We start from the raw sequence: 14,018 nt of genomic DNA, 5'->3' as shown, positions 1-14,018 counted from the left end.
ATTACGCTAATGAAGTATTCTTTGTTATCGTCCTGTGATAACCACAATTTGAAGTGCTACATCCAACAGCCATTTCCATCAAGTGATCAAGTTGTAAGTTGTATAAAGAAGTGAATATTTTCCCATTAAGTTGTTTGTTTGTCTTCATTTCATCGTTCTCTTAGGTTTCGACTTGGAAATGGTTATAAAAATTGAGGCCAATAATTGCCTTTTAAGCAGATTTAAGTCATTTAGCTAAATAAATCTGCCAACCAGTCAATTACTAATAAAGCAAATTTATATGCAATTCAAATTGTGTAGACAAGTAGCTATCTCACAAATTAACAAAAAATTCTTTCAATTTGACAGTTTTAAGTTTTTAACTTACTGTTGGGGCCGAAAAAATGGAAAAATTAGAAATATTTTGAGAGTATATGTAAGAGATGAGCAACAAAAAATTCGCAATCTAAAAACTAGAATGAGAGTATGCTCATTAGTGACACTTTTGTATTCGTTAATTGTGTGCACGTCTTCTCTAAATCATTCTGAATTCCCTGCACAACTCCCACCAACACCTTCGATTTTCCAAGTGATAGCACAATTTCTGATCTTTCGTTGAAAACAGTTGGTGCAGCACATTATCAACATCATTCATCTCATTTTCGCTCTCATACTTCCACTTCCCCTTGTTCATCAGCTTAGAAACCAGCGACTTTTTAGGCCTAGACACGGGTATTGACAGGAATAACAGAAGTGACTGAAACACAGACAAGTTTATGATGCTAACACATCTTAGTGATTTTATCACTGTTGATTGATGACAATCTTCTTCTCCAAGGAGTTCAGCATTGAGTTGATTCAATGACTTAAGTACATCTTTCGCTTTCCTAATTACATCCTTCCTAAAGGAGTTGTAATTAGCAATATTGCTCTGCATTTTTGTGATATCTTCACTTTCTGTAAGCGAGGATTCAAGACTTTTACTGATTTCAACTTGTTGGAATACAACTTCCTTGATTAAGCTGCAAACACTAAGAAGGCTCGAGCATCCCTTGAACAACTGGGCAACGTGTTTCTCATGTTGGTGAAGTGAGAGAGCTTGTTGAGTCATGGGAAGACTCAGGGCTTGGTTGATATAACCATACAACTTCTCTAGCCCTGATACACCAATGATAATTCTTTCGGAAGCTGATGTTGATGCTTCCTCTTTGGATCTGAGCCTTTTCAGCTCTTGTTCGATTCTGTGGTTGATTGGATTCAACTTTGATGGTAAACTTAGTGATCTAATTTTGTGGGTAGTGTTCATTTCTGTAGAAAAACTAGCCATGATTTATGACTTGCTTGTACTTTTAGTGATACTAATGAAGTAATGAACTTCAAGTAGTTGGATTGTTGCTGTTGATTGAGAGGATGGTTATTATCTCATGAACGTGTTCGTATATGTAGGTGGTGGAAGCGACATGACAGATACTTCACTAGGACAACCAATGGCAGCTTGCAAGGCGTATTGATCCTCGTGTCTCTAATTATACTTAAGAACGGTATTAGCAATAATTGTGGTCGCTAAACAGTTCATAATTTGGTCATTGGTTAAGGGCTTTACAGCCTGGTGTACCCTTTCAGAGAACTAATAGTGATTTAACTAAACTAATTACTGTATTGTATTATAAAGTGATCAGATAATTGCACAAAGAAAGATCTTGGAACGAGCTGGAACAAAATTATGTACACGAGTGGGTTGGCTTTTCGTCATTTTGTGAAGGAAAGTTGCGTTCTATACTTTGCTATTGAAATCTTGTCTAAGAATCAACGCTGACAGTGACATGTGACTGCCTGTAAATGCACGTACCACCTAAACATGGTTGTTAGAAAGGGTATCGGATTTGGACTAAGAGAAAACGATTTTATTGGACAAGGCTTATGTTAAACAAGATCAATACAAGGTCAAAATGTTAACCCAGTAAAATACCAAAGAAAACACATAAAGTAAACTACTACCTTTGTTTCATATTATGTGCTACAATGGACTTACGATAGAACCCTAAGCAAAATTTGTTTATGAGTGTTAAATTGAGACAGATAGATGGAGATGCATGTGATGCGCAGAAAAATAGAGAGGATTGACAACTTAAAAAGGAAAAAAATAAAAAAAAAAATATTTGTTGTACATAATATGTATATCATTTGCTACTAATAAGTGTTACACATAATATAATATGAAACGGTGGTAATACTATTAAAAATATATGAAGTATATTTGTATAATTTAGAGTTCACTTTTATTTAAATTTTGAGAAACACTAATAGCACTGAAAATTCTACAGTATCATATAATTTTAAAAATTGGACGGTTGTGATTTAATAATTTTGAAATTATTTTTAAAAATTGAAATTAATCAAAATCCATTTTTCTTATTTTAGGAATTAATTTTTTATTTTCAAAAATTAATTATTCTAATTTTCAATTTTTTTACTAATTAATTTATAAAATCCAGTTTTAATTATTTATAAAATTTTAAATCAGAAAAGTAAAATTAGTTTTTTTCACGAAATAATTATTTAATTTTTAATTAATTTTAATGTTTAAAAATAATTCAAAAATCATTAAATTTAAACCGTTTACTATTAAAATTTATGGTTGTCATTTTTCAAGGTACAACAATATATGTTGGAATATTGATTCAAACGTTAGTTTGTTAGTCAATGTATAGCACACTTAGTGGCTAAGTATTAGGATTAGTTTTATTTAATATTTATCTTTTTATTAGAATTATTTATAGGTCAAAGTACGGTTTTCAGTTGATAGAGTTTGTCAGTGGGGTTTTGTTAGTAGCCCTTGATTTATTGATCATGCTAGATCATGGGTATAATTATTATACTACCACTTTATTAGCTTATAATTTGTTCTTTGTTAGCCTATATCTATGGCTTTTGTATTTCGTGAGTTATGTATGTAGTTATTGAGTTTCTTATTTTATTTCCTTCATGTTAATCTAATATTATTATTTTCAACCTTTAATATTAGATTTAACATGGTATCAGAGTTAAACCCACGATATGAGACCTTTAATAGCTTATCTATATTGTCAGGTCCAAGATTTGGGACCTTTGATGGCTTTAAATATTCTAGGCCAAATTGAATTGGATCAAGTAATCCTTGAATTAAAGGGACTTTACATGTGAAGGGGAGTGTTGAAGTACTACATCCGTTACATATTAATTGCAACTTTGGGTATTATTTGTGAGGGATAAAATATTCCAAAGTTGTAATTAATATGTAACAGAGGTAGTATATCCTACCAAATAATACACGTAAGTGTCCTACATTTAGAAAAGAGGACAGAGTTAAACACTTTATAAGGCTAAGAGACTACTCTTATTGCCATATGGTTTTAGGATGAAACCTCCTTTAGACTTGTAAAGTGGATTCTCTTTCTTGATTTGCGGGTGCAGCCCAGACCCGTATTTTACATGGTATTCAAGCTAATCCAGGTTCGATCCTAAAATTAAAATAAAATAATCAAAAATAAAAATAAAAAAAATTATCTAGAGTATCAGAAATTGTGAGTCAGATGAAAATTTATGGTGATACTATCATCAATGAAACAATTGTGAGCAAGGTGTTGAGAGCTCTTAACAAGTTAAAGAAATATAAGCATATTGGTACTGCAATTTTATAGTCTAGGGATTTTTCGACTTATACATTCAATGAGTTGATGAGTTCTTTTTTGGCTCATGAAGAAAGAATTGATAAGAGTGATGATGAAGGAGAAGAAAAGGCATTCCATGTGCAGGGGCAGCCTTCACATGGCTGGGGAGCATATGATGGTGGTCAAGGTAGGGGTGGCTTTGATGGTCGTAGTTATGGTCGTGGTCATGAAGAAAGTGGTGGTCGTTCCGAGGTCACGAAGAAAGTGTTGGTCGTGGTCGATTTGAAAGACGTCAGCCTATGATGAGTAGCATTCAATCTTACTATTGCAAGAGGTACGGTCACAAAGAAGATCGTTGGGATAAACAAAGAGATGAGCAAGGTGGTGAACAAAGCAACTATGCTTAAAAGGTCGAAGAAGAAGAGAGCAAGCTCTTCTAAAGTCCAGTCAAGTGTGCGGTTTACAAGTAGTGTTGTGATTAAAGTGTCGAGTTAAAGTCGTGAGTTCATTGTCGTGTTTGCATGTACGTGGTCTTGGTTGTTTGTATCTTGGAAGTCCGTAATTGAGTTCAGTAAGTTTGAATCAAGGGGGTGTGTTGGGATATTGATTCAAACTTTAGTTTGTTAGTCAATGTATGGCACACTTAGTGGCTAAGTATTAGTTAGTTGTTTTTAATATTTATCCTTTTATTAGAATTATTTATGAGTCAAAGTACGATTTTCAGTTTGTAGAGTTTGTTAGTGGCCCTTGATTTATTGATCATGATAGATCATGGGTTTAATCATGGTATTATACTTCCACTTTATTAGCTTATAATTTGTTGTTTGTTAGCCTACATATATGACTCTTGTATTTCGTGAGTTATGTATGCAAAAATGTTATTGAGTTCCTTATCTTATTTCTTTCATGTTTTTCTAATATTATTATTTTTATCGTTTAGTATTAGTTTCAACAATATAATCGTCCAGCACATGCTAAATATACAAAGCATTAAGCAAAACCATTTTTAAACTTCAAAATTGTAGTTGAATTGGAGTAAAACTGAAGAGGGAGCTAAAATAGGGGTTCAAATTGCTTGCACCTTCCATATCATTGACCTGTTGACTTTTGTTATCACTATTTATATATTAACTATCAATATTTTTTTTTGTTTTTTATCATTATAATAAAGATAAATTATATTATAAAATATGTCATTAAATATGTATTATATAAAAATATATAATACTAGATTTTTAGATTTATTTCAACTAATATTTAATTGTACATATCTAAAGTCAAAATAGTACATTGATATGTGAGTAAAATCCGATCATGTAAATTATTTCGAGACATACATCCTCTATCGTCTTTTAAATGCAACAGTTCTCATTACACACATGCCAATACATTATTCAATCATTAATTTTAATACTAATATGGAAAATTATAAAAATTTGAAATAAATAAACTATAAACCGAAATGAATCTACAAGATCCCACATGACTATGTTTTTTCTTAACTATACATTAACAAGTCTAGTGAAAATGGAGTATGTATATAAATTATAAAAGTCAAAGAGAGAACAGAGGAAGTACAAAATGTCAGTTATCCAATAAGGAGCTTCATATAAGGACAGCTAGAAATGGCCTTAACTCGACTAAGCTAGAAATGGCCTTAACTTGACTAAATTTTAGGGTTGGCAATCGGATCAGGTCGGGTCGGGTTTGTGTTCGGGTCAGCTGATTTTGGGTCAGCTACCCCCTGACCTGAACCTGATCCATTTAACATTTCGGGTTGAAAACCTCAACCTGAACCTGAATTTTTCAGGTTCGGGTCAACCCGAAAATGACCTGATTTGACCCAAAACTTTTTTAGGTCTTAAAAAAGGTTGATTTATTTGGGTTGTATCAACCCAGCCAATCTAATTTATTCATTCAAAAGATTATTTTTTTTTCAGTTCATTCAATTGCATTTTAAATTCTCAAGCAAAACAGAGATTCAAACACAAACAAAATTGTCTAACAAAATTACTTAATAGATTACAAACCAAGTAGTCTACTTAACAAATTACAAATTGAATATCAAAAGCTATAGTGATTGAAATAAAATCTTCAATTCTCTTGGTTATGCCCACCCTCCATAGTGGAATGAATCTTCTCCTCTCTGTAAAGAAAGATGGATTTGAGTAGCCGCAACTTGCTGCCATAAAAAATAACACAAACAATAATTAAGAACAAAATTTCGTATGTAAAACCGTATAAATACAACTATTGATATTAATTAGCATGATAAATTCGTATAAAAACATGCAAAACAACAATTAACAACATAAATCATAACAAATCAACAACAATTTAACATAAAATAACAACTATTATTAGCATATAAAACTGTACTTTAGCATGACCAAACCGTATTTTTCATAAAACAAATACATATAAAACAACAAATACCTTGAAATGATGAAGTAGATGTTGAGAAGAAGGTGAAGTGTTTAGCAGGAAGTATAGATTGATGAAAATCCAAGGATTAGAGAGGAATTTAGGGGATGAAAAAGATTAGAGAGTAGTTTAGGGATTTAAGAGAGAGAAATTTTTAGAGAGAGAAAGGGTGAGAAGCGGCTGAGTGAAGTGAAAAAGAAAGGAGAAGTTTAGGGTTTTTGGTTTTAATAGGATGGCTCATTTTGATTTGGGCTGTAGGTTTTCTTTGGGTTTTTTTTATATATAAATAGATATTTTTGTTAACTTAAATGAGTTTGGGTTACCTATAATGATCTGATTTTTTTTTTCAGGTTATATGGGTCATTTTCGGGTTAGGATTTCCAACCTTAACCTAACCCATTTAAAAATCAGGTCGGGTTCGTGTCAACCCATTTAAGTTTTCGGGTCAAAAACCTCAACCCTAACCCGCTATTTTCAGGTCGGGTTCGGGTCGGGTTAGATTTTGCCAGCCCTACTATATTTAGTTGCTATAGAAAATATAATTAAATGTAATATGAACTATTTGGGGGTCAAAAAACCCCCTAACAAACGGACCACTGTTAACGCAACATGTGTCCCAATAGCCTGCTGACGCGTGTCACCAAACCCTAGAAAGGGATTGAACTCCTTCTCTATAAATAAAGGAATCATCCTCATTTGCAAAGGACTTACAACCAACAACCCAACAATCCAACAAAAAACACAAATAACATTGAATACTCATTCAATGCACCCAAAAACTGAGCAATCTTCATTGCGGAACTCTCTTGACTCAGGAGGGGTAATCACCTACAAAACCCTCCTGACTCAGGAGGGGTTATTGAGCAATCTTCATTGCGGAACCCTCCTGACTCAGGAGGGGTAATCACTTACAAAACCCTCCTGACTCAGGAAGGATTATTGAGCAATCGTCATTGCAGAACCCTCCTGACTCAGGGGGGGTTATCACTTTCCGCATTATACTCCTCAAACACGTTCTAACTTGATCGTCGGAGGCGGAACTCCCACCCTTGAAAGTCTCCGTTGTTTTGCAGGTACAGGCAGCTGGAGGTCAGTCTCGGTGTTGTAACTCTCCTGCAGGACACATCAAAAAACCCCGAAACATTTGGCGCCGTCTGTGGGGAGAGTACCACTGAGATGATTTCATAACAGTCTGTACCACCTCTTAACAGGAGGCGGCTTACGGTTGAGTTCAAAAACTGAGTGCCTCCTCCGTGTCCTAAATGTCTGAGCCGGCTCAAACGCCGCCCTACCCAGATAGCTTCTAGGATACCTAAAATGAGGTACACAATCAAGCCAAGAGGGTTAGTCAGGCGGCACTATATCACAGGCGTCGTGGGGCCGACTGTCTAGTACAGGAGACGTCATATGACCGAATGTCAAGGGTCAGACGGTCAAGCTTGTAAGATATTTTTATTTATAAGTTGACCATCATTATTGTGATTTTGATACCTAATCATTATTATAATTTTGATATCATTATTATTTTTAAATCATTAATATGATTTTTACATAATCATTATTATGATTTTTAAATTAAAAAAAAAGCAAGAGATTAATGCCGCCTAACTCCCACTTTGTATATAATTATACAATGTTGGAGCCTCCACGTGCATATTGATAAGCATTACAAGAGTAGTGCATGGTGGCCATGCATGAACCCCACAACACATGCACATCCGGCACTTTGGCAAGCTCCATTTGGAGCATGAGGTGGCAATCCACTAATGTAAGCTTTGCATGTATTATTCCCATGCATGTATTATTCTCATGCACTTTGGAAAGCTTGCTATGAATACAAGCAGCAAGTTCACGCATGAGGAGGCAGCCAACACCTACAAGAACACTATCACCATCCCAAGCTTGAGCTACCTAAAGCATCCGGTAGTCGGTGATAGCAGCCGGCATTGCCGCAAGACCTCCGTAGTCTGCTTGTGGATTGAACATGGAGCAGCCAGCAAACACTCTCGTATAAACGGCATTACCTCGTCCACCTGTGCTGCCTCTCTAGGAAGCCGGCTGATTCACTTGCAAAGTAGTCCGGTTGTGGGTGCTTGCGTTGTGTACAGCCCCATTCCCGCATGTATAGCCGCATGTGTGTGGCTTGTGGGTGTAGGTTCCATCATTCCAGCTATATATATACCACTCCTATCACGCATGAAAGAAGCGTGGTGATACAACCGGTTCAAGCACAGCTACCATGCATCCGTCGTAATGGACGGCTGTGTACCTACGAATGATAGAAAGAGCTCAAAGGTTTGTCACTTCGAGTGCATACAAGCGACATTTTGCCTTTAGGGGACTATAAATGGCACGAAGGTGACTCTCATCCATGCATTCTTGAGTTGTTGTTGCCTCAAGCATACACAAACGGCACTTATATACGGCTGTGGGTATATGCGTGGTCAGGCGGCAATTCGGCTCCAAGGCAGCCATATTCGGCTGGATATAAAACGAGAGCAAGTCCAACAGAAGGCCCATGGGCATGTGTATTCTTTGATGCCCCCAGCCCAAGCCTCACAAGCGGCATTCACCGGCTGGGGGCTTGCAAGTAAAAGCACGCATTGTTGATACCTCATGCGGCAATCATACAAAACCAATTGTGCCTATTTGGGTTAGAAACCGGTTGTGAATCAAGCAAAGCCAGCAAAAGAAAAGGGTGTAATGCATGCTCCTAATACCATCAACTAACTTACAAGGAGACGTGAGGGGCAGCAATACAAGCGACTTCACCGGCTGGGTGTTTGCAAGTAAGAGCACGCATTGCGATGTCGATATCTCATGCGGCAAAAAAAAATAAAAAAAAATAAGTAAAAAATGTCTATAAAACTCAGGCATCCGGCGACGCCCATTCGGGTGAATTTGTCGATGAGAACATCTCCTTTCCGGGTGGTACATTGTTCTAGCGGTCATAACTCAAACAACTTTAATCGGCTAATGTTAAAAATAATTCTCGGTTGTTTGAAATGATCCTTTGTAACCAAGATACAACCGGTTCTTCACTGCAAAACAGTACAACCGACACATAAAATCTTGGTCATGTCATAACCAGCATTGCTCAAAGCATCCTAAACGGTTATACCCTCGTATGATCAAACAAACGGCCAATGGCCTAATTGATCAAAATAAAGGCCAACAACCATATAATATTGCATGCAAAACCTCCACTTGATGGTCGACAGTCCGCCTAGGCTGGGGCTATTAGCATAGTGGGGCTAAAAGCTATAATCGTCGACATCCGTCTAGTTCAGCGGCAATCATTATTATGATTTGATCAACTCGGAAACTGTCATACCATTCAAGGTATCAAATTTTCCAAGTCAATCAAATCTCTCCCTAATTGAACTAGACAGATGCCGACCAAAGAGGCTCAAGTGGTCTCGTTTCGAAAGGAGCAATCCCTCTTAAAAAAGAGAGACTACTCCTTCCGAGGGGCTAATGTTTGGGGGTAAAAAACCCCCTAACAAACGGACCACTGTTAACGCAACATGTGTCCCAATAGCCTGCTAATTCATAAAAGTAGCCGGCAGTATCACAAGCATAGCCAACAAGCCTCCCGACTCGACATAAACAAGCGGCAATTATGTGCCAAGCTAACTCTAAAATACACGGCCAAATGCCGAGTTCGAGGCGAAAAGGTTTCAACTCCATGAAAACAGAGCAATCTTCAAATTTTGTTAGACAATGCATAATAAGCAAGTCAACCGGCACTATGTTGATAGCTCACACTGGGCAAATAATACAGTCGGCCATCTTTACGCATTTCGTTGTGTATCCAGCAAACTAGCAACCGGCTATTATGGTGGAATGTGAAAACAACCGGCTGTTTAAACATTTAGCTTCCTGAGCATTCGTCCATTCAATGCCGAAGCTTCGAATGAGATATTAAATGTATGAGCATACATGCGGCTTCCTCTATGCTACAAGCTGGCTGCCAGTGGTCAGGGGCTACTTAAATCACCAACGCACATAACAGCCAGCCTTCACAAATGGTTTTACTAAGTGCACCAACGCACTTAAACAGCCGGCCATCACAACGTTTTTGGCTAAGTACGTCAACTTGCTAAAAACAGCCGGTCAGGGGCTACTTAAATCACCAACGCACTTAACAGCCAGCCTTCACAAATGGTTTTACTAAGTGCACCAACGCACTTAAACAGCCGGCCATCACAACGTTTTTGGCTAAGTACGTCAACATGCTAAAAACAGCCGGTCAGGTGTCTTAAACTTGGCTGTGTTGGGATGAGGTAAACAGTCGGCTAACTCTAAGCATTTGGTGGTACATTTGGCAAACAAGCAATCACATGTGCAGCCTAGAGGTAAGAAAGCTTCGTAAAAAGCCGAAAGAGGCGGCAGCAGCAGCTGCAATAAAAAGACGGCCATGTTTAAAGATGAAGCAGGCGGCACCTGCCCAGCAAACAGCCGTAACCACCCAAGCCGGCTCTCAACAAATGATCAGCACCAATAATAAGAAGCCAGCAAAGTCTAGTGAGAGCCGGCCAATGTATGTGATAGACTTGAATTTGACTCTAAAAACAAGCGGCTATCTCAACAGTCGCATGAATATTCGGCTATTCGATGCCGAAATTTGAATACAATAATGGCTTCATTTCAAAAGCATATAGCCTACACACGCGTGTATGTCTCAATTCTTGCGAGCTGCTAGGAGAATATCAGCCAAGATTATGAGCAGCCGGGTGTGGCCATGCTTGTTTCAAACATCAGCAAGCACGTAAAAGCCCACCTTTAATCAGCCGGTCATTAAATCCATTCAATGTGCAAGGCTGAGTATAAGCAGGCGGCATGACGCATAGGCAGCCCCAGCTAGACGCACCAACTCACCTAAAACGGTTAGCCAAGCAATATAAACAGGCGGATGCTCCACATGTTAAGCGTTATTAAAGCCGAGTAATATTGAACTCACCTCCCTCCTAGCATGTAAGCGACATCCTTGGACGATTGTAATCGCAATGCATGACCGTAAAACATAAGTGGTCGGTCGACTAAAGCTAGATGTCCGAGTTTCCCTCGCATGAAGCTCCATATTCCAAATTATATACGGCCAAGGTAAGTTGGCCGAGTAAAAATGCAAAGCAAGTGCCTTCCTTGACGAGATAATGAATGACCCGAGTATAATTATATAACCGGCCACCCTCGTTAATAAGAACAGGCGGCCACAAGTGCTCTTCAAGACTACAGCCGTCCAGCCATGTTAAACAGGCGGTACTTGGTATGCTATGCTGCCAGCCCAGCCATATACAAGCGGTTCTATGAGCCGAATGAGTTTGTTTTATGCGTGAGTGGGGGATGCTCGATACCCATGAACGCCTTGTGATTGTAATCAAAGCAAGCAGCATCATGATCAAGCATCGTGGTCTCAAAGCTGAGGATTGGAGGTCTTGCCTAAGGAAAACAAGCGGCATACCGAATGCAATTATTTATCGTGGGTTTGCAGCCTTATTTTAGGCTACCACTATCATTATTATTGTTTCGGGGTTTTCTGATGTCCTGCGGGAGAGTTACAATTCCGAGACTGGAACCGGACGCCTGTACCTGCAAAACAAACGGATGCTCCGGATGATTGGAGATCCGCCTCCGACGGTCAAGTTAGTACTTGATTAAAGAGTAATTAATGCGGAAATTAAAGTGATTGGGTCTCTCTAGGTGAGAGTGTTTAATGTGCGTAATCCCCCTTAATGAGGATTAAGGGAGGTATTTATAACCTTGGGAAACGTGCCAATCCTAGGTTTAGGTAAACCTTGGGCTGATTGGGCTTCCCTTGAAAGTTGGGCCTAGGTGGCCGGTTTCTCCATTAGGCATGGAGGATGCCACGTGTCATGACATAATAGGTCCAGGGTGAACGAATAGGCGTGTGCCACGCGGCAAACCCTGACGGTTCCAACTGGGGGACACTTGGCAAGACCTGATTGGCCCACGTGGCGCATTCCGATTGGTGGGAGCAAAATCCCCTAATCATTTGCCTCTCACAGGTGGCACGTGACTGGTCACGTGTTACCTGTGACAGGTGTCGCACTGTGACAGGCGACGACCTACTACAGGTGTCACTCGGCGAAAGGCCGAGAGATTCTCCCGCCCAAATTTTGAATTTTGGAAGTGACCCTTCGCCTTCTCACTTCGCCTATATAAGGGAGTGTTGACTTCACTCATTTTCACACTTGAGAACTTTTTAAGAGAACATTCGGACCCCTGAACTTGCTCTGACACTTTGGACCCTTTATGCCTACCGCCTGCTCTGACAAGCCGACTGCACAGGATTTTCAGAACTCCATCAACGTCACTCGTTCAGGTAACCGTCGGTTCTCTTACTCTTAATTTTCTCTTTATTTTATTCTTTTTTTGAAATGGCACCACGGAAGCACACGACCCGACCTAGGTTAGTGATCAGCCGGTCACCGGGGACTGCTGAATCTAGGACTAGGAGTGCCGCCTGGCCTTTTCCAGACCCATCTTTGCCCTTTATACAAAGTCCGAGTGTCTCTGTGTCTATGCAGAACATGATGGCCAGAACAAAAAGAACTGCTAGGATTTCGAACTCAGACAGCTCCTCCCACAGGGTGCCAATTAGTGAAACATCTGACTAGGCGCCAGATTTGGAAGTGAACCAAAGCGGCTTGAAAGCCGACAGTTCTGAGGGAGGAGTCAAAGTGACCCCTTCCAATTTTACAGTTGACAAGTCTACATTCTCTCTTGCTCCTTTTAAAGGAGAGGAGGCGGGCCCCTCTGGGAGAGGGGAGGAGTCGTCCTCTTCGGACTCGTCAGAAGACGAATCCGAGTCTAGCTCTTCTGGCCATGCTTCTCTGGACACAGAAGAGAAAAACAGTCGCCTACAAGAGGCGAGGCTTTCTCACGCAATTGAGAAGGGGGACAATTGGGCGGAGCCATCCGCTTCTTACCGAGAGCAAAATACCCCCTACTACTGCACTGTCCCTCGGGGCTGGATCACGGCCATGCAAGAGAAAGTGGGGAGCTTTATTGCAAACCACACAATGGGCCCCGTCTTTTTAGTGTTCGTGCCGGATCCAGAAGACACAGTCGTCTGGCTGGCTGGTACTAGCTATGATGGCGCCTGCTTTGGCTGCTACGAGGCGGCAATCAAGGCTGGGCTGCGCTTCCCACTACATCCGGTTGTTCAGCGGATCTTGGATGGGTATGAGTTAGGGTTATGGCAGTTAGCCCCGAACTCCTGGGTCAACGTACTCGGCTATGTGGCCGGGTGCGAACTGCACGGGGTGGAGCCAAACTTCGAGGCTTTCGCCCACATGAATTACCTCAGCCGGACCCCTAAGGCAGGCGGTACCGGCTGGTATCAATTGACAAGCCACAGAGGCTACCTCATGACAAGGGGTAAAGCAAACATGTGGAAGGACTGGCGAAGCACCTTCCTTATCATTGAGAGTTCAGACACAGAGCTGAACAAGCGCTTCAACAGGTGGAATAGGAATCCGCCTCTTCTTGCAGGCGGCCGCAGCATGCCGCCTGTTCCCCCCAAAGCTAAGAAAGAGATCCTGGATAAAGGACTCTTTAAAGTAGAGTCGAGAGCAAGTACCCCTGCACTGCGTCCCGAGCTTCAAATGGCTCTATGACGAGCACTTTTTGGCCGCCTGTGGCCTCAGCAGTCGGTGCTCAAGAGGTAGCCGGCCTGTCGAATACTCTGTTTTTCCATGCATTACTGTTATGACTTTCTATTAACTTTGCTATTTGTTTTTGCAGCGGACGCCATGAGCAAAATTATCGCCTCCAAGACTGCGGCGGCCATGTTGCGGGCCTCCACCATGCAACAGTCCTCAACCGACTCCCCCAACAAGGGGGCACCCTTGGTGAGCTTCGAACCTTTCATTCTCTTTTTGGAGTTGGGTTTATGCATATAGTGACCGAGTGTGTTTTTTTTTTTTTAGACGGGCGCTC

At 40.0% G+C, this 14,018-nt stretch overlaps 1 protein-coding gene and 1 long non-coding RNA gene across 2 annotated transcripts; both read right to left on the bottom strand.

Moving 5' to 3' along the window:
- Positions 1-514: 514 nt before the first annotated feature.
- Positions 515-1,306, bottom strand: LOC110698141. Its single transcript, XM_021875551.1, has one exon. The coding sequence runs from the start codon at positions 1,304-1,306 to the stop codon at positions 515-517; it is 792 nt and encodes a 263-aa protein (XP_021731243.1).
- Positions 1,307-5,504: 4,198 nt separating this feature from the next.
- On the bottom strand, positions 5,505-6,377 carry LOC110698175. The gene is made up of 2 exons (XR_002506674.1): positions 6,066-6,377; positions 5,505-5,811 (listed from the first exon to the last, which is right to left on the bottom strand). It is a non-coding gene; the product is annotated as an uncharacterized LOC110698175 (long non-coding RNA).
- Positions 6,378-14,018: the final 7,641 nt, after the last annotated feature.

This window comes from Chenopodium quinoa, unplaced genomic scaffold, assembly GCF_001683475.1.
Source record: "Chenopodium quinoa cultivar QQ74 unplaced genomic scaffold, ASM168347v1, whole genome shotgun sequence".
Classification (NCBI taxonomy): Eukaryota; Viridiplantae; Streptophyta; class Magnoliopsida; order Caryophyllales; family Amaranthaceae; genus Chenopodium; species Chenopodium quinoa.
Note: the sequence above shows the minus strand (reverse complement) of the source record. Positions and strands in the feature narration are given on the sequence as shown.

Coding starts and splice junctions, on each gene's coding strand:
- LOC110698141 (XM_021875551.1), bottom strand. CDS start 1,306: ATGGCTAGTTTTTCTACAGAAATGAACACTACCCACAAAATTAGATCA.